At 37.4% G+C, this 20,928-nt stretch overlaps 1 protein-coding gene and 1 long non-coding RNA gene across 3 annotated transcripts in view; one reads left to right on the top strand and one right to left on the bottom strand.

Moving 5' to 3' along the window:
- Positions 1-962: 962 nt before the first annotated feature.
- SLC12A1 (solute carrier family 12 member 1) overlaps positions 963-20,928 on the top strand; it is a 46,994-nt gene continuing 27,028 nt past the window's right edge. The window contains exons 1-11 of one of the 2 annotated variants that reach the window (XM_061446925.1): positions 963-1,587; positions 6,782-6,916; positions 7,129-7,204; positions 11,059-11,154; positions 12,531-12,670; positions 13,190-13,300; positions 14,252-14,363; positions 14,856-14,983; positions 17,118-17,202; positions 18,874-19,025; positions 20,641-20,748. In XM_061446925.1, the coding sequence (XP_061302909.1) occupies positions 1,177-1,587; positions 6,782-6,916; positions 7,129-7,204; positions 11,059-11,154; positions 12,531-12,670; positions 13,190-13,300; positions 14,252-14,363; positions 14,856-14,983; positions 17,118-17,202; positions 18,874-19,025; positions 20,641-20,748 (1,554 nt within the window). In that variant the 5' untranslated portion in view covers positions 963-1,176. Of the gene's footprint in view, positions 1,588-6,781; positions 6,917-7,128; positions 7,205-11,058; positions 11,155-11,781; positions 11,878-12,530; positions 12,671-13,189; positions 13,301-14,251; positions 14,364-14,855; positions 14,984-17,117; positions 17,203-18,873; positions 19,026-20,640; positions 20,749-20,928 lie in introns of both variants that reach the window. The other variant, XM_061446926.1, reaches the window with a different exon arrangement.
- The window catches only part of LOC133265962 (uncharacterized), a 28,540-nt gene continuing 22,315 nt past the window's right edge, over positions 14,704-20,928 (bottom strand). Inside the window, exon 3 of the long non-coding RNA XR_009742202.1 lies at positions 14,704-15,020. This is a non-coding gene — a long non-coding RNA (uncharacterized LOC133265962). The remainder of the gene's footprint in view (positions 15,021-20,928) is intronic.

Genomic DNA, 20,928 nt, shown 5'->3' with positions numbered 1-20,928 from the left:
TATCATAATACTTAAGTGGAACATAAACAGTAAATGGACTTCATGGAATCTTATATCCTTTTCTCTGTCTTACTAAACATACATTTTCTCTGGCTTCAATTAAATATTGCATTATTAAAAGAAATGCTACATTTGGAAATCAATTTTATGTATGTAATTCTGATCCAAAGCCCATTTTATGTAAATGGCATGATGAATCCTGATTTAGGATCCTGCCAACTATGCCAAATTGTTGCAAATGGGCAATTTAGATTGCTTAAAGAATCACTTTCAAAGGTATTAGCAAACATGATTTTAATACAGTATGGTAAAAGTTACCATACTACAAGGTTATGCAAGGTATCAGTCACTTACTACTGATCTATCACTGGTAAAAAGTTCCTCTGCCTAAAGGAGCAACATTGAGAGGCAACCCAGCTGAAGCGGAGGTCACCACCATGCAGCCACGCTGCCTAGCAGGAAGAGCTCAAAGAAGGCTTATTTAGGCTGTCATGTTTATGGAATACAGTGGTTAACTTGTAGTTGAATTACATGTGATGGCAAAGGTATGCATGAGACTCCTTGTACCCACAACTTTCTTTGTTCCTTGATAAGTAAGTCCTGGAAAAGCCACCTGCAATTCACGTGTTAATTGCACGAAGGCTATTACAAGCCCATCTGCATCAATGTTCACTGTGTTACTCTGCTCCTTTGTGGGGTTTCAGAGAACACGTTGAACCTAGAGGAGTTCTTGGCCTATTTACAACTTAGGCCTCTACCTCCTTTACAGTCTGTACCAAGCTACCGGTAGTTTGATTAAGAGGTCAAGCACATCCATCGTAGATGGCAACAGCCCCACAAACTCAGGCTCTGACTCAACTAGTTTTTCACTCAACAAGTCATAGGATTACAGACTCATGGATATTTGATGAGGCAGGGAAGAGCTTATGGTGGAAAACATCTAACTGTGCAAGTTAACAGAAATGTTTTATTTATATTTTTTATGGCAGAAACACAGCAGACAACATTAAGAAGATTGCTTAGAGGTTTAAAGAAAAATATCACAGAACTTCATTGCTTGAAGAGCACAGATTCCATATGCAACGGCACTAAACCTTTTGCTGTAGCTGCAACTAACTAGCTGCAGCCACAGAAAAGTAAACGGATCACTGACCTAAAACCACAGCATCCCTCAAGATGTCGATGAATAATTTGCCAAACGTATTTTTGGATCCAAATGCAAATCGGTTTCAAGTTAACATAATTAATGAAAGCCACGACAACAATGAGACATCCCAAGAGGATGTGGGCTCTGACCCACCACATTATGAAGAAACATCTTTTACTGACGAAGCACATAACAGACTGAGAATCAGTTACAGACCAGGAAAAACAGAATTATATGACAACTTTCTTCAAAATGGGGAGAAAACAGAAGCTAGTTTACATCCCTATGATACTCACAATAAAATGTATTATCTACAAACTTTTGGCCATAACACAATGGACCCAGTTCCCAAAATTGATTATTATAGAAACACCGGCAGCGTCAGTGGGAATAAGCTCAGCAGACCAAGCTTATTAGAAATTCATGAACAACTGGCAAAGGTAAGTGGAAAGGAAAGATACAAATTTTCCCTGTTCCATTTCCAGGCTGTTAATTCTGTTTATTAATATGAAAAAGTCCTTAAATTCATGGACCTTGCCCAAGAGAAAAATTACAGGTAATCACTTACCATATTTCCTTCGGTAGCTGCAGTATGTTTTCTGCCCTGTACCCTGCTCAAAGCAAAGACTGTTATTACAAGGTGATAGTAATGTACTTGATTAACAGGAAATCATAGCTTAATCTTGCCTAAATGTATAGAACTACTGAATTTCTTCTGTTTCACATAGTTACGACGGCAGATGATGAATATCAGTTCATAATCTAACCAAGTTACACAATTCACACTTACCATGAACTTGACTTTAACATCAATGCATAACGTTTCATAGATTCCTGTTTTATTCGTTTTTATATATGCATTTGAATATTATAAAAAAAATAAGTGCAATAAATGCAATTTAAACTAATCAGAAATCTAGAGCACTACCTACTTATTGCTGTAATGAACCATTCAAACAGCAAGAAAGAACCCAGAACAAGGGTGTTGAGGTTGAAGTGCTTGTTCAGAAAAGCAATAGCAGGCAACAGTTTCCAAGTACTGATTCAGTGAATGAATTTAGGCCTTCATGCTCATTATATCAATGAATTTGGAGAAAATCTGAGGAGTCTCTTGAATGACTACATAGAAAGCTTTTATGAAGGAATAATTTGGCTAAATTCCTCCTCATCTATTACACAGAAGAGCTGTTTAGACTTTACTTATGTAATAGATGGCACAATATCCATGTAAAATATACCCACAGAGAGAACTGCTGAACAGGAGACAACTGGCTAACCTGCCTTTGAAAGATTTTCTAGAGCTGTTTCTCCTCTCCCCTTCTGAGTGGACCTACTTTTGGTTAATACAATGTAGGAGTTTACTATTGATGCATATGACCAATGGATTTTATGGACAAAACTCCCCCTTAGCAGACTCCTCCTGTTTGCTCGACATTTTTTTCCACAAACACACACTACAGTAAATGAATAATGAAATACCAAACATGTCCTTTATTAGGATAATCCTCACTTTTGTCACCCTATAATAAGAACTTGTGGGGACAAGAAAAACTAAATTAAGCACTTTGAAACAGTTAAACTATTAAAAACTTTACTGCAAAACAGTGGAATAACATGATCCTCTACTGATTTTGGTAAAATCAGACTCTTCCCCCTTAAGCCACAAGACCAAGTTTTCTGTAAAAAGCAGAGGAGAGACACAGGATACACTTACTTACAGAATTAATATCAAACCTTTCCTGAGGTTCTTAATTGTGCATTTGTCAGGGCAGGGCTGGAAAGAGAGAGATCACCTCAGACTAGAAGCGCCAATATGCAGCAAAAACCCCTATACATTTTCTGTGTTGGGTAAGAGTGAAATAAGAAATCTCCAGAGAAAACACACTCTCATCACCATTCCACTCATACTTCTGAGGTCAGAATAACTTGGACAAGCATCTGATTTTTGGATGCTGGTCCAGATCTTGTTCAAACTCCAGTTCTCTGGAGATTCACCTGTCCTAAGGAGGTTTAATATAAAGTAAAGAAATCAAGCAAAAAATAGCCATTAAGAAAGTAGGACCTGATTCTTTATGATCTTATTAGGACATATTCCTAGTTTGGACCTGACTTGTTTAAATGAAGGCCTCCACAGACCTGCCTAAAATGGAGAAACGGGTTACCTGGGTCACCATTTATTTCCAAAAATGAATGCAAAGTGGATGTGAAAAGGAAGGAATACAAATTTGGTATCCCTACTCATTTGCAGATGTATAATCTGCTACTCAAGGGACTAAATACATTGCCATGCCCAGAAGAAACTTCCTCTCATAGAAATAATTTACTTTAGTAGTAGCCAGAGAGGAGAAAAATAGTGTATTGCCTTTGAAAGTAATGCTGAATGAACATGTACTGAACATTAGCATATTAAGGGATTTTCAGTTTTATCTATTATTAGAAAATTAAGGGGTTTTACTGTTGCATCTCTCAGTGGTTTATTTTTAAAAAGATAAGATAAATTTGTTTAGTTTTTTTACAGCTTTCACTTAGAGAAAAAAAGGCGGCAGATTCCATCCCAGAATAAAATGAATGAAAAATTGCTTTACAGGTTGGGATTTTTAGGGAAAAAAGCATCATCTAGCTTGGTCATTCTGACTTTTCCCAGTATCCAGCTTAAAGAAGGATAATCTTATCCTCACAGAATAGGAAGGTGAATGTCAGAGGTAATGCGATTTTTGCTACACTGGCAATCCGCTGTACTCTTAAGTAAGTGAGTTGTGGCACTGGTCTAAAAGGCCGCTAACCACAGCAGTGGAACAAATGACCCACCATTACCATGGCTGGAGTTTATTCCTGGCTGTCCCATGGACTCACTTCATGACCTTGGACAAATCACTTTGGGCTACAGAGCTTGTTCTGAAGAATAAACAAGCATGTGGTCACTAAATAGTAGATTTGTAAGGAAGGGAATTAAGATGGTATGAAAAGCTTGAGCTTCTATCAAGAGGCAAAAGCATTATGTGCAGCTGGATGAGATGCCTATCCACCAGCCCCAACATGCAGCAAGCTCTCTAGCCATCGCTAAGGAGGGGATGAAATGCCACACTGGGTGTGTATGGGGGCTATAATAACCCAGACTAATAACCCAAGATGCAGTTCTGGAGAAGATGCTTTGTTTCTTTTTACTTAACACTAAAACCTGGGCTTACTACACCATACCCCAAGGCAATCCCACCCCCTTCACCCCAAGCTTTTTTGAAACTCAAAACTTTGACAACTGTTCTGTCAAAGCCCTTTACCAGATTCTGATAAGCAACACATGTTTGACTTTGGATTGCTAAACATCACATAAGCATTCCCATTGTGCTTTGATGCTGGTCTTAACATCAGAAGATAAATATTAATATTTAATACACTTTGTTAATATGTAATTTTTCAAATGTCAGAACATAAAGCAGGCTGAAAAGAACTTCAAATATCCAGTTCCCACACTGCTGGAGTCAAATTTGTGTCATCTTTCAGCAAGATGTGTCATTTTTTTTACACATATTAAGCCACAAATCACCAATTAAATCCCTAAAAAATTGTCTAAGTGCTATTTCACAGCTGATGGCTGGTGATAATTACATGGGCTTAATATTTATCCTACATAAGAAATAATCTAACCTTTCTTCATTCTGGCTATTCTCCACACTTGTTATGGGGACTCGATGAGCTCACCATCTTTAACCCCAGGAGAGATGAAGACTAAATTGTTCTGAAACAAGGAAGGGATTTTTTTTCTTTTTTTTTCTTTAAGACAGCAGTTAACTTTTTATTTTGGTAGCTTTTCAAAATGTTCTGTCACTTTTATTCCACATCCTTAATGCATGAGTAGCACAGGTAGAGCTGCCTGGTAAATAACCAATCATTCACTAAAGCACGCCAATTTAAAATGCATTTATGGAAGGTTTAAGGCCATAATTTATGATAATGGCATAGAGAGCACAAATTAATTCAAAGTACATAGGAAATGACTTGTTTCAAGTACAAACACCAACCCTCCCCCTTTTTTTTTTGTCTTTAGAATTCTAATTACTGCAGCAAAAACCCCTCACATTATTCTGCTTATCTTCCTTAACTCACTTAATAATTTACTCTATTTAAGCAAACACAACCATTATTATTTTAGGGTAAGAATTGTCAAAATTATTTGAGTAATTGAGGTGCTCAAAGTCACAGCTTTCAATAGATCTCGTATTCCCATTTCCCTTAGATCCAAAAGGGACATAGGCGTCAAGTTTAATCCATGTTGAAATGTATTATCCAGTCACTTATTTCTCATTTGTGAGCACAATCCTGGATTTACTGTGTCAAAGGCATTCCAGAACCTTGCATCATAGTGACTAGAGCCTGCTTCATGAGGGGGAATGACAAATATTAGCATAAGCATCATATACAGTTGGTCTTTATGTCTGGTTTTGGTTTTGTTTGTTGATTTTTAAGTTCATGGACAAAATATAGAAACAGCCTTGAAGCTTAAACAAGACGAAAAAAATCTCGTATTTTTTACAGAATCACAGATATTTCCCTTCCTTGACCTGTTTAGTTAACCTGGAGATATCTTCATCCCCTTCTAAACCCTAAAAGCACCTTGATTCCTTTCCAGAAGTGACACACTCCCCTGACTGTCTGGCAGACTACAGCAAAGTATGTGGTCATTCTTGAAGGTCTTTGTAGAGGCCCCAGACAATACCTGGCAGTTGTTAACCTAATGCCAACTCCTTGCAAAACCAGTCAGAACTTTGTATTAAAAAAAGAAAAAACAAAACCAAAACAAAACACCAACCCACCCCCACCCCCACCCCCCCCAAAGCAACAATGATAACACATATCAACCGCAGACCCATCACTGATTTCTATTCAAGCCACAAGAAACATATCATGATGCTAAATTGCCTCAAAGATTCTGGGGCAGTAGAGCTGAAGAGAAAATAGATTTATATCTGTAACTGCATATGAACAATCTAAACTACTGGGTCATTTATTCTGGTTACACCACAGATGTGGCAATTCTTAAACCTATCTACTATGGTTATACCAGAATTGGATAAACCACAAAAAGAATTTTTGATTTACTGCATTATTTACTCATTTCACTGTCATTTCTCTGACTGTTTTCAAGACTATGTTACCATTTGCTGCTGCAGTTATGTTTGTACTTCATTCAACAGAAAGCATCACAGTTCATTACATAACTTTGCCATACAGCACTCAGCTAGGTCTCTCTTTGCTAGTGAGCAATTATTTCTATCTCTACACTTAGCATTATTCATAAATTGTTGCAGCAGCATATAAAGGCTAACCACAAGACCATCATTACGCTAGATGCTGTACTAACATATCAACGCGACATATATGTTGAATACAGTTTACAATAAAAACAATTTAGTATCAGATAATAGTTTATTTACTCTGCTTAAGCAATTCTTTAATATTTTCTTGCTGCTAGTAAGCCCACCTGCTGATGCCTGGTGTGAGCAGAATATGGCACTCTTCTCCAAAGACAGTAAAATCTGATCTTCATTGAAATTCCTTTATTCCATGCCTCTCTTATGCAGCCAGGTGTCCTCTGCTTGGCACAAAACTGTATTTGTTTTCTGTGTGATTCTTCAGAACATAGCTGTGAGCACCGGGTCGGTCGAGAGAGTGGCCAATGGAGAAAGCACCACTGGAGATGAGACAGCAGTCAGCAAGGAAGAAGAAAACAAACCAGGATTTGTCAAGTTTGGATGGGTGAAGGGTGTGCTGGTGAGAAACTTACCTGCATTTCTAAAAGAAACAGAAGAAAAACATCAAGATTAGTTTTGCAACATCAAGGTCTTTTATGAAGTGGGAGGGAGACAGACTTCAGGGATGTTGGGGTGCTTTTTAAAAGCCTGCAAAGGAAGCTACTACCCTTCTGGTTGTTAACACTACTTTTAACATTGCACTAATGAAGTATTTTTTTGTTTAAAACCCAGGTAAGATGTATGCTTAACATTTGGGGTGTGATGCTTTTTATTCGACTTTCCTGGATTGTAGGTCAAGCAGGAATTGGTATGTATCTTATTTAATATCATTTTCAACAGTGAAAGGGATAAAGAGGATAAACTATACATGATCATGATTAATATATAATCCAAGATGTGCATTTGCATGTTGAACTAAATAATGTTTTCAAATGCTTGCCAGGGTAAAAGATGTTAATCCTCCAAACTATTGGAATTTTCCAGACTCACAGCCAAATTACTGCTTAGAGGCACGGATCTGTTAACTATGCATATGATCATCACATTTGAGTATTTCTAAGCTTTAGTGAAATTTGTATTTAGATCCTGTAACAGATGTAAACCTCATGACTAGGGCCAATTCCTAATATGTACGTACAAAATTAACCTTTAAGAGTTCACACTTTGCTTATCTGTGAATCCCAAACCTTGTCATCTATATATTAAAAACAACACTTCTTCACACCTCTCAGCAAAGATGAAAACAGAACTGGAAGGAGGTCTCATCTCATCAGGATTTTGTTATTTTTAACTCTAGCACAGCACTAGATACTACTCTATTATGAAACACTAAGCTTTAAAAAGCTCTGCTACAGTTTTCACATAAATATGTACACTACATTGTGTGCTGCATCTTTGCTGCGGTAGCAGTGTAATTCTGCGTTACATGATAATACAGTCTAGAATAATGGTCCCTAATCTTTGACTAGCACCCAAATGCCATAAAAAACAGCAATCCAAAGGGTGGATGGCAAGTATTCCAGTTTGGATTCTCACAGAGTGGAAATATTAAGTAGACGCAACCTGAAGTCCAAACTCTGGCCTCAGGCATTAACATTCCTTGGTCTTGCAAGGCCGTGGATCAAACTCAGTGCTCAGATTCAGATTGTATATAAATATCATTCACTTACTTGTTAATGGAAGTGAAATGAAACACTGAATCAAAACATCTCCAGAATCCTGCATGGTTGAAGTCTCATTTCCAACAAAGCACAGCAATGTTACAAGAAGTTTCACTTGAGCAAGACTGAGCTTTTAAAAAGAGAAACAAATAAAACACTTATTAAGAAAAATAAACCAGCTACAAATTTACAGAGACATCCATATGTTTAAAAAAAAAAAACAAAACTAAAAAACCTCAACACCAAAGCAAAAACCAAACCAATAAAAGATCCAAAACTAAGCGGAAGAACTTTATTACTTCTGCAGTGCTCCATGCATGGCTCTAGCACTGTGCCTGACAAAGGGGGGCTTGCTGATTTTATGATGCATACCAAATGAGAGCGTATAGCCCAGGGCACTCATAAGTATATGCCTTGCCATGAAAATTCTGCATCTTAATATTGCCAAGATTTTGCTCTGGGGTTTCATGCAAAATTAGTTTTTAAGGGCAGTTTAGTAACTTATTGAGATCATCAAGAAGTATTACTTTGTTTTGAGGTGTGAGAATAGCCATAGGCAAGAGTAATTCATTTTTGAACAACTTACTTAGCAGCCATATGCCTGGTTTTGAACCTAAACTTTAATCAGATTTTAACATTAATTTGCACCAACATCAGTTACAGCCTTTCTGCTTTCACATTTAATTTTACCATTTTAATTCACTGATAAGCAGGTTCTCCTTTCTTATGGTTTATTGCTCTGCTGTTGCTTTTTAAAATTGCATGCCTTATGTAAGGAGGTTAACTTTACTTCCGAAAATGAGACATAAAATTCCATTTGAATAATTTCTCAATGCATTTTCTGAATGTCTTATAAGCAATGAGCTTTAAGTCCCTAGTCAAGCTGCTTAAGGAGAAAAGTGATGGAAGCTCATCATCACAAAGGCTCAGGGATTTCACTAGGTAATGCTACTAACATGGAAATTAAATGAGTCAGTTAAATCACCATCTGGGCACCATTTATATCCCCATCATTTGAGGGCCAAAGAGAGAAAACCCGATTATTTCCACATCCTGATGTGCTGTCTTGGCTAAAAGCTCTTACAAGGGGAAAAAATGTAACATTCCAACAAGGTTCTCCACCTATCATCAGCTGGGAAAAGAAGGACAGTATGGTCCTGACAAGGTTTCGGATCCAAAACTGATTAGGTATGTCCACCTAATCTAGGGACTCTCCAAAGTCTGTACTTGTACCTGTACATGGCATGGTTAGCCAAAGGCAGGAAAAACCACCAAGTTTCTGTTAACTGAAAATCTGGCCCTGAATATTACAATTCTGTTACATTATGTTTGATTACAATGACATTTTGGTCAAGTCACTTTATTTTATGCACTTATCTTCATAAACATTAAATTTTTTTTAATTAACATTAAATTCTTCCCAAGCAGCTGTAACTCATCGAATTAGCAGAATATCTGACCTTATGTAGCATATACATACAAACAACATGAATTGTGAAATGCGATAGAAAATCCTGGAAAAATCCCCTTAGGATGCAATATCCAGTATGAATCGAAGGAATCTGATCTGGAAGCCAGAAGGTAGAAATAGAGCAGATAAAGCAGTATGTTTGTAGTTGCAGGATCACAGTTTTAATTTGGACAAGCTCTGGTCAATAAAAATTGCTACAAGCAGTGCATGATCTTCAGTTCCACACTGGAGACCTACGTATCTTATGGAAACAAGACAGCTATTGCATAAGTGTTAATAAGTTTAGATAAAACTAAGAACAAATTCCATATTTGACATCAAACTGTAACTGTTTCAATTTATTTTTTTTTTCCCTTCTCCTCTCATAGATAGAAATGGGAATAGAAGCAATAAACTTGAGAGGAAAAAGTCGTATTATTTCTTCACCTGGCTTAAAACAAGAAAGTATTTGGCTCTGTAGTTTGCAATTGCAGCTTGCAATGTCCAGTTTGTACACACGGAAATATTTTTCACTGGGCAGGTATTATAGCCCTGGAGTAAGTAATCCAAAGAGGCTGTGGGATCTTTGTCCACAGAGGTTTTCAAGATCCAGCTAGCCAAAGTCATCACTGATTTAACCCTGTGTTGGCTACAGCTCTGCTATGACTGAGAGGCTGTTACAGACCTTCAGAAGTCAGTTCTAACCAACGTTTCTATGATTCTAAATCATACTAGGCACCTTCCACCCATGTCTAGCATAGTTTCATAAAGTTAACAGAAACCTGACTATATAGCTAAAGACTGGAAACACTCAGATTTCAGACACTACTCAGACTGAAACCCAGCTCACCTATAACTAATCACCTGTCACTGATCTTCAGGTGTTTGGTTATTTCTGTTTAATGATACAATTTTGTGATATTAGCTAAAAATAAAAATAAGACTCTAAGCTTATATATTACAGGTAACCTGCTAAAGCAATACTGGCATTTTCATTTATGTTTATCTCCTGTTAAGAGTAAAATCACTTTTTGCAAGGAAAGAGGGAGATGAGAGAGTGAGGAAGCATAGCACTTGATAGGTTGGCATGTAAGGATATAGAAGGCTCACACTCAGGTCTAGTCTCTCTATCTGATAGACTCTTTGTCCTCATGCACTGTGAAACTATACAGTTTTTCTCTAATTCAATATCTAATTAACTGATGAAAGACACTTAAACACACTTAAAGATACTTACACTTAAATAGCCCAGAAGTATATTAAAGGGAGATACAAGCATCCATGCCAAGGGACACTTGTTTGGTCATTTCCTCCAGCTCCAAAAATCACGAGACTCTTAGGCTCTCAGAAAGAATCACCGCTTCAACACTGATGGGAATAATTTACTACTGTGACATGAACTCCTTGGAAATGTTCTGAAACTGCAAGTGGTCAACAAACCATCTTTTCAGTTTATTGCTCTAATTCTGGCCTGAAAATTCAATTTAAAGAGAGTGATTTGTAGGAATCATGGAACATGAGTAAAATATTTTATCTTCTTATTACTGACAGGTCTTGGAGTAATCATAATTCTTCTCGCTACGATGGTAACCTCAATTACTGGGTTGTCAACTTCTGCAATAGCAACTAATGGGTTTATCCGTGGAGGTAAACATCTTAGGGTTACTAATGCTTTCAAGCCCCAAAAGGTCTTTATGTATTATTTTCATATGAGGCAAACCAGAAGGATGATAAAACAAATGGTACAACTAAAGGAACCAGAAGGTAACAATCCTAGCCACCTAATCACAAATTACAGCATGTCTGAGTTGTCACTTTTAATAACCCCAGATTTCAGTTCAGTCTGTGAAGTACGTTTCAGATGTTCCTGCTGAGTAAGAGACAGCTTCTGGCTTTTCAAGTTCTTTTCTTACCTTTCAGCAGGTCTTTCTTATTCAGAACATTTCAGGTTGGACATCCTTGGACAAACTGAGCCTGAGCCATCTCTTCCTCTCATTTTAAAGACTGATGCAGATCAGTGGATAACTTCAATTTAATGCCTTCTTTATAAAACTCCTTACGTTTCAGCCACTCCTTGGAAGATGAGTAAATAATTTTGCTGGGAAAGTACACATCAGGTATTTCATGAAACAAAGTTCTAGTGCATTTCAGACCCTTAAAATTATAACTGGTTTGCTCTAGTCTCTCTGGGAAATGGCAAGTTCTCACTACGTCGTTTAAGGAAAACAGGTATTTGAATATACTTGAATACACTTTCTTTTTCGGATCTTTCAGGTCTTGGAATCATAGTTATTGGTCTGAGTGTAGTAGTAACAACATTAACAGGTATCTCCATGTCTGCCATTTGCACTAATGGAGTAGTAAGAGGAGGTAAGTAATATGATCTCATGAAAAACAAAAAAATCTGCAGATTTGGATTAGGAAAAGAAAAAAGAAATTAAGATAACTGTTATAAGCAAAGCAATAATAAATAAATATCTTTGGAATGATCTCTTTCAATACGTTAACAGTAAATTAAAATGTATATAATCTTAAACATTTCCTGATAATAAAGTATCAGTGAGATAAGATGAAATAATTAAATGACAAAGTAATATGCACCATTTATGGTGTTATGCAAAAAAGATTCACTGTATCACTATGCAGGAGCTTTAACAATGTGCCACAGAATATGATCTTTCATGCTAACATTGGCATAGATCCAGGTAAGTTAGAATCCGTCTGAAAGTAAGGTTCTTTCTGCTGTGTTACTATATTATGTATCATGAAAAATTATTTGAAGGTCTGGTTTTGCATGCTAATAAAAGATTTTTGCAATAGAAAGGCATACAGAAAGGTCTGGAGGCAGACCCAGTACAAAGCAAATTCCTTTTTTTAATCAGTGTTCTCTATTACTATAGGGCAAATAATGGTTATGTTTGTTAGGCTAAAAGCAGAGATTCCAGAGGTATTATTCATGTGTGAAAAATGAGTAGAACCTGAACATTCAGATGTGCTGAAATAACAATCATTTCTGTCTGCAGGTGGAGCATACTATTTGATCTCCAGAAGTCTAGGCCCAGAGTTTGGTGGATCTATAGGACTTATCTTTGCATTTGCGAATGCAGTGGCAGTTGCTATGTATGTAGTTGGATTTGCTGAAACAGTTGTAGAACTTCTTAAGGTAAGTGTAAATCTTTCATGCATATGACTAAATTGGCAGGGTTGTTTTGTGGAGGGTTTTTTTATTGCTTGAGATTTTGGGGGTTTTGGAGGGGTTGGGGTTGGTTTTTTTTGAGGGGGCCTTTATTTCTAGGTTTTTGTTTGGGTTTTGCTTGTTTGTTTGGTTTATATAATAGATTTAAGTGGTACTTTTTTGCTGAGACTTGAGGAACATCTTTAGCAAAGAAGCAGCTAGTCTGTCTAAACATGCTATAGGGTGCTTCTCCATTATTTCCACCTTACGAATATATTTCACACATTTCTCAACAAGAACCTCAAAATCAGAAAAGGAACAAACACCTAATTAGGCAGCCAAATAACCTCAGCTGCAAAGAGCCAGCCAGAACACAAAATCCAAACATTTGGTTTCACAGATCTCAGAAACTTTGCCAGCTCACTGCTTTCTATTTCACCTTATTACCTGATCCCACCAGTAGGGCAGAGAAAGACTGGTTCTAATAACATTTATTACTGCTTTCAGGAGAGTGATACACTGATGGTAGATGAGTCCAATGACATCCGAATTATAGGTACCATAACTGTTGTCTGTCTTCTCGGCATCTCTGTTGCTGGCATGGAATGGGAAGCAAAGGTAAACCTTTAAAAGTACATAAAAGCAAGCAGTATATTAGACTACTGTAAAGAATTTGTATGTGAGGAATGGTAGACAACAGGTGGAATTTTCAAAAGCACTGTTTCAGTTTATGCTTAATCTTTCTAGAAGCAATAGGAGTTTAATTATTGCTTTCAGTGAAAGCACAGTTACTCCATGCTCTTCCCTGTACATACATTCAGAAGGGAAGAGAAAGTCTGTGCTCTGCTGACAGCTTGATTATATTGATTTTTATAATTCATGACATCATTTAGTGTCTTGAGTAAGTGCCCCTTTTGCCCGTATTTTTGATGCAGAGCGACAGAATAAACAGTAGTAAAAACAATATATAGTTTTATCACTGTACTCACTCAATTGTACTCACTCTACTCAGCAGAAGAGCACTATTTGGTATTCATTCCTTAACCACTAATGATTTATGTTATTTCTTCACCTGTAAAAAGAAAAGTTCAAAATGAAAATACTTTAGAGGGTGAAATAACAGCTATCGAAATCAGGTGCAGAAGAGCACCCTTATTTTTACATTCTGATGTGATGAAGACTAGAACTACTTGTAAAAGAGATCAGAAAAATAATTAGATATTATAATCCTTGAAGTGACAACCCACTGCAACCAAACAAATTTTATAACAATATAAAAATGTCTTACACTTGATAGCAATGCATTAGCTATTTTATTTTGCCTTTTCTTCTAAGGAAACTAACATAAAATTAAATTATAACTATTTATTTCATATAGTTATATAGCCCCCTAGTAAAATCTGCTGTTTTCATTAGCTGATTCAGCTATCTTGATGCCTGGTGTTTAAAAAAACTACAGAAATTAGCAATCTGTCATGGGGAACACATGCGGATAACTTTCTATAAAGCCATCTCCATAGTCAATGCAAATTAAAATAATAAGGGACATGTTTTTGTTTCTATTAATAGGCTCAAGTTATTCTTCTAATTGTTCTCCTTATTGCCATTGCAAACTTCTTTATTGGCACAATCATTCCTACCAACAATGAAAAGAAGGCAAGAGGCTTTTTCAATTACCAAGGCAAGTAACCTCACTGCCTATCATAAAATAGTAAGTCTGCATTCCTTTTGGCTTCATACCAAGTTAAGGATTCCATTGAAAAAGGTCACAAGATCAGCACCTTCTACCCGAGTTTAAGTAAGCTTGCAAACCAAGGGACTTTATTTCATCTTTTATTTTGAGTCTGTCTCTCTGCTGCTGAAGCTGACAGCACAGTTACCTGCAGCTTGAGTCATTTATATATCAGCAGAGCACAGACAAACCTTTCCACAGAGCTAAGTGCAAGTGATGCAGTGACACTCCTGTCACTTTAGTACAGATCCGTAGCTCTGAGATGCAGACAAGCACATCCTACTGGGGACCAGACTAAGGAAATCAAATTCACTTGGCTTATTATAAGAGACAGTTTCAAACCCAGTCGTCCAGACATGAAAGACTAGCTTATTCACCTAAAGTTGAGGAGCTTTAAAACCAAATCATGGTGATATGTTTCATTTTCACCTATATTTGCAGCATCGATATTTGCAGAAAACTTTGGACCAGGTTTCAGAAGCGGAGAAGGGTTTTTCTCGGTGTTTGCCATCTTTTTCCCAGCTGCCACTGGCATTCTTGCAGGAGCAAATATCTCAGGAGATCTGAAAGTATGTATTTCATTATCTTCATAATACTAGCTGTAGGCTGAATAAAGAACAAGAAAACAAATTATGAATCAACACTGTATTCAGTTTTAAATCATGTCTTATTCTGGGAAGCAAAACTCTCCCTTTAAATGTGCCTGGTTTATTATTTAAAAAAATCAGTTCACATTTTCTCTCCTAATGCCTTATGGCTATTTACAGAAATTACTGCATTTAGATTTGGGTTTCTGTATCATTTAAAAACATGTTTCAATAACCTGTAATAATATATTATTAATGGTCCATTAGCAGCACACTAAATAAGAGAAATTACATGTGTATCTCTTGGCACTCTTGCAAAATATCCTATAGCATCATCCAAAAAAGCATACCTGTAAAGCCCACATTTGTACTCACAAGAATCAGCAGAGACTGGCTTTTTCTATTCAGGGTCATAGCAAGGGCAGAACAAACAGAGCATGTAATGAAAGCAAGTATGTCCCAATCCCATGTCACTACTGCTGCTCAAAGGAAACGCTGCTGGTTTGCAGATGTGACAAAAGAAAGGAGTCAAAGAGGAAGGGAAAAGAGGTCCAAAGGTGCCCAGTTCTCTTGCTGTGGCCATTCTGCCAGGTGCCCACTCTCCTCTTGCTTTAAAGCAGTGGTAAGATGATATTCCCAATATCTAAACATACTGCTAAATTAGAGACAGCAATTTAGTTTTACCTTTGAGTGCCCTCTAGTTTTCATGACTTTCCACAGTGTATTTAATGCAAAGAGTGTTTAAAGCTAAACGCAAAGCTGAAGTAAGTCAAAGTTCAGTAAGACATTGGGTAAAATATCTCCAATAAATGTGAGGCAATACTTCGTACTATTACAAGAAATTCAGAAAGGCACCAGGGTATCCATAACTCAAGTCTTGCAATCTAATACTAAAAAAAAACAACAACAAAAGCCAAACATGCAAAAACACACACAAACTAAAATAAAGTCACCAAAAAGTTGTAGCTTACACCTAGATAATCCCAGCATGTCAAATGAAGTTATCTGGTTTTATCATACAGACGCATTGTCTTGTAGAACTTGGGGATTCAACCAAAGGTCTGTTATTTCCGTAGTGGCACAGTAATCAAGTTCACTAGATCCTACCAACCCTGACAGCCAGTTCCGTTTCTCTTCCTCACACTGAGTTGCATGTCTTATCTCCTTTGTTTTCAGAGGACTGCTTTTGAAACAGAGCAGAGAGAGCAGCTATGAGATTCAATTTTTTATTAAAAAACCCCAAAACATTGTACTTCTGCCCAGTGAGACTGAATCAGCCTCACACAATTGCCACCCTTTTATCAAACAAAAATAATTCTTTTGCTATATACAGTGCTCTCTACACATAGCAAGCTCCCAAACCAGCAGCACTTCCTTCATAAGCTATTTGAAAGAGGCTGAGCAGACCAAGGGAAGCAGTTCTCCTGTTGGCTGTCTGCATTTGTTTCAGCCTGGCAGTAAGTGGATTTCTATTACCAAGTCCTCCAGGCTGCAGATTCCCCACTGAGCATGTTTAGATGCAGGAGACAGATCTAATTAAATTAACCAGCCTCTCCAGAAATCTAAAAGACAAGCTAAGAAGTATTTAGAAAGTGTAACATTTACCAATCAAACTTTCTCTAGAATTCGTTGTGAACAGCTATGTACATGCTTCTGTAGCCACTACACATTCAGGCAGTGGCCTGGTCCAAAGCCTGCTTACAGACACAGCTAGTCTTCCTAGTGACTTCAGCGGGTTTTGGAGCAGGCCCTAAAGTGCTAACAGCATATTAAATTAGTGTTTAATTATTGATAAAATTTAAAAGTTGTTAAGCTGCAAGAAGTTAAGATTTAATGTTGCAGTGTTTAAGACTGCAGCATGAGACTCCACATTAGACTCCACATGCACATCAGAACTGTGTAAATTAATGTTACCATGATCTGAGAGTAAAAGGTCTCATGCAGCTGAAGTAAGTGACTTTGCAACTATTTTTCAGCTCAATAAATCCCTATTAATTTAAAAATCATATAAAGGTATCTTCAACTCATAGCGCAGCAGGACTCCCTCGCATGCAAATGCAATCAGACTGCAGCATACAGACTCACAATGTTTTCTGGATCACTACTTTGTTTTCAGGATCCTCAAATTGCGATACCCAAAGGAACAATGCTGGCCATTGTTATTACAACAGTTGCTTACATTGGCGTTGCAATATGTGTGGGTAAGTACAGAATCTCTGCTTCATGTCTTAATTTATACACTTAAAGTTTGAAAGCCTGGTAAGCAAATTAATGAATAACCTCTCTGCTTTTTCATCTTGTGGATTTATTATTTAGAGTGATAGTAGTTTTGATTTTACTGTATGTAAAAACACTAGGGGGCAAGCAGCAGAAACAGAAGTTCCTGTTTGGCAGCTGGACTTTCGTATAACTTGTACTGTTACTTTTGCATTCAGTGCAAAAGATTCAGTGACAAAGGCCACTAATATATAGTATCCATGAACATAGTAAAGATTAAAGGAACCTCTGATCAATCTGCTGATCTTTTGCTTCGCATTCACACTGAAAATTCACATGGCTTCTACTTTGCTCTCACTTGTCTGAATGAGCACTCAGGAGTAACAGGGCAACACATAGTTTGTACGTTATATGTCAGACAGAAATCAACTGCCTGTCTTAAAGAAGAGGCACTATATTATTAAGTACTTTACAATGTTAGAATGTGATGTAACAGAACGGATACAAAAGTAAAATGGAGACCTGTACTGAAGCCATGAACTGTGTTGGAGGAACATGCAATTAAATTCTCATTACAGGGGTACAATAAATCTCTGTTCAAGAAAAAGTTTTTTTTCCTATTTTAGTAGTTCAGTAAGAAACAGTGTTGTAAATGACACTCTTCCTTATGAGCAAATACCTCAATGCTGCATGAAAGGCCTGTGAGGCCTCCCTTTTCTGGGAGATGAATCTCAAGTCTTCCTGACTTTTGTGGTTCTTGTACTTGAGTCAAGCTGCAGCTCAGGTTATTGCATTATTTGGATCTAAATTTTGCCTACAATTAAAGTTAAAGTACTCATTCTTCATTTTCTGTTACAAATGTGTGTTAATGCATTGTCCTGTTCTCACAGGCAATAGCTGTATTTCAGCTTCAGAACTGTCCATTTTTTCAGTGCAATAGTTTGATGTTTTTTGTTTCTGTTTGCATATTGGTTTGCTGAACAGGTAATGATTACTTTGGGACTCAATAGCAACATTTTTGTCACACTTGAAGATACCACATAAATTTATGTTTTGGCCACTAAAGATGTTAAGATTAATGCTCTAAGTTAACTCCGTATGATTCTTTTGGGGAAAAAGACAAACATTAATAAAACCCAAAAGAATATAGGTAATTCCTCCTGTTTAAAGTTTTTTTAACCATTCTGATATCAGTAGGGCTACGACAACTTGAACAGCTGAGGATCTGGGTCTCTAAAGCAACTGTGTGTCCTTGTTAAACAAAGAAGTGTATGTCTATACCTAAGGCCATCACTGACCTGTTTCCTCTGAATACTGGCACTTGTAAAAGTGGTCACAGACAGTATACTTCTGAGTCAGTTAATTTATTATTGATCTCTGTCTGGTTCTCTAGTCTCAGATATCTGCTAGTTCTCATTAGTCAACTGGCTGGTTTTTTTGAAAGTAACAGAATGTAAATATTTGCTTACAGATAACTTGAGAAATTAAGCCACACTAGAGGAAGTAATCTCTACCCAACACAAAATGTTGGTCTTTGGGATGAGACTATGGCAGCAGTTGTACCAAATGTGTGCAGACTAAAAGTCAAAATGTGTCAAGAACATTCACCTGATGTCACAAGGAAGGAAAATAATAATATATCATTGTTTCCACAGCCTCCTGCGTTGTACGAGATGCAACTGGGAACATCAATGATACAGTTGTACTTGGAATGAGCTGCAATGGATCATCTGCCTGTGGCCTAGGCTATGATTTTTCCAGATGTGCAAGTCAGCCATGTGATTATGGGCTGATGAATAATTTTCAGGTTTTAAGGAGATAATACATATATATTCATGTTTGCTTATGATTATAAATACAAACATGCAAAACCATTGTTTTCTGACAACTAAGTGCAACAGCACATCCACTTCTGTCTAAAACAAGTAAAAATCTATAGGAATAATCAAAGGGGAAAGTCCCCTGCACTCCACATTACCTTCATACTGCCCATCACTAGCCTTACCAGCACTGTGGTAAGATCTTTACCTTCTCTTTCAACAAGTACCACCCTGCAGTGTATATTGTAACATCTTCAAACTCAAAATCTAGACTTAACAGAGACCTCAGAGCTCCTGTTAGATGAGCAACTCATCTCACTGCTCTTTACACATGGATGTGATTTACCTCAGGGGTGCTGCGGTCACTGTTAAAGGTTTGTGCCACAGCACAAAAAACAGAGTTCTGACTTCTTCAAAAAAAAAAAAAAGTATCCAAAAATAGTTGAGTGAAAAATCAAGTGAGAAGTAAAGGGGTCTTTCTCCTAGGCCAGAGAGAGACTACCTGCCATTTTTATTCTTCAAAATAAAGCTTAGGCAAAGCATCAAAGTAAAGCAGTTCTTCTGCAGCCTGACAACCCCAGATGTCTGTTCAGCCCCTGTGCTTCAGGGCCTGCAAGCGGAGCTCACCACCCACCTGCACTTGCTTTTCAAGTAGTCATTTGCAGTGTTTAAAGCCACTTGCTTTTTTCCCAGCTGGCTCTGCTAAATGACAGGGCTGGGTAACCACCTTAAAAGCGATATGCTGCCCCTGTCATACACTGCTTTTTCTTCCTCTCTTTATCATTTGTCGTGCCCACTCCCACCTCAGTTCAGCTGCCTAGGCCCGCAGTGATCCTTAAAATAGGTGACCTCCCTACGGCCAAACAGTTTAACTTTGTGCATTTATCTTTGCCAGGCTAAAGCCAGAAAACAAGTATTTCTTCATCTGACAGATCTGCAGGATTAACTGGTTTCTTTCCTGGAGTACTTCCTATGCACCAAAAAGCATCTGGCAATCACAGCTGTCCACTTCATCTTTTAGTTTTCTTGTCTGGTGTTTCTCAACAACTCTTTTGATTCAGTAGTTGCAGAGGCCAGTGCAGCCCCTCTGGGAGGCCTGAGAAAAGCCTCATCACTGTACCCAGCGCTACTGCTAAGCCAATACATTCAGGCACTTTCTCTTTTTTAGCCATATTAAATAATCCAGAAAAAAAAAAACACCAAACCAAAGCAAGGACCTCCAACCACATTTTTATACTTTGGTGCTATTTCCTGCCATTTCCATTTACACTTCTTGCTACAAGCTGACTGTTTACCCATCAAGTAGAGGCTGTTATTTACAGCAATCAGTTAGTAAAGGAGGTGAGAAAATCTCAGAGAGTACTCATCTGCCCCAGCAGACAGCTGTACACTTGTACAAAAATTTGGCTATGCCTCCATTCCTTTTTACTAAAACAGGAATAATAGTATTTCCCTACTTCACAGCTGATTTGTAGCGTATTGAATTTAGAACTGTGAAAAGCAGAGACATGTAGAAACTGAGTACTTAAATGGGTCTGTGATCAAAAGGTGTATCCAAATGCAAGCCTGACTATTATCTTCCTCTCTTTTTTTTGCTTAAAGGTGATGAGCATGGTGTCTGGTTTTGGTCCTCTTATCACAGCTGGCATCTTTTCTGCTACTCTCTCATCAGCTCTAGCATCTCTTGTCAGTGCACCCAAAGTTTTCCAGGTAAAATTAAATTATCCATTTAATTTTACTCTGTTTTACTTCAAATACATACAATTTAGTTGAAGTCTATGTGCCAAATGTGATATATGTTTAAACAACACTTGCAGACTTGGGAGGAAAAGGCAGGGAAAACAGTATGTAGAATGTTCTTCTACAGAAATAGGCAAGTTTTATCACCCT

Source organism: Pezoporus flaviventris, unplaced genomic scaffold, assembly GCF_033815535.1.
Source record: "Pezoporus flaviventris isolate CSIRO_AGI_PZ_B2104156 unplaced genomic scaffold, CSIRO_AGI_Pfla_v1 ptg000006l, whole genome shotgun sequence".
NCBI lineage: Eukaryota > Metazoa > Chordata > Aves > Psittaciformes > Psittacidae > Pezoporus > Pezoporus flaviventris.
Note: the sequence above shows the minus strand (reverse complement) of the source record. Positions and strands in the feature narration are given on the sequence as shown.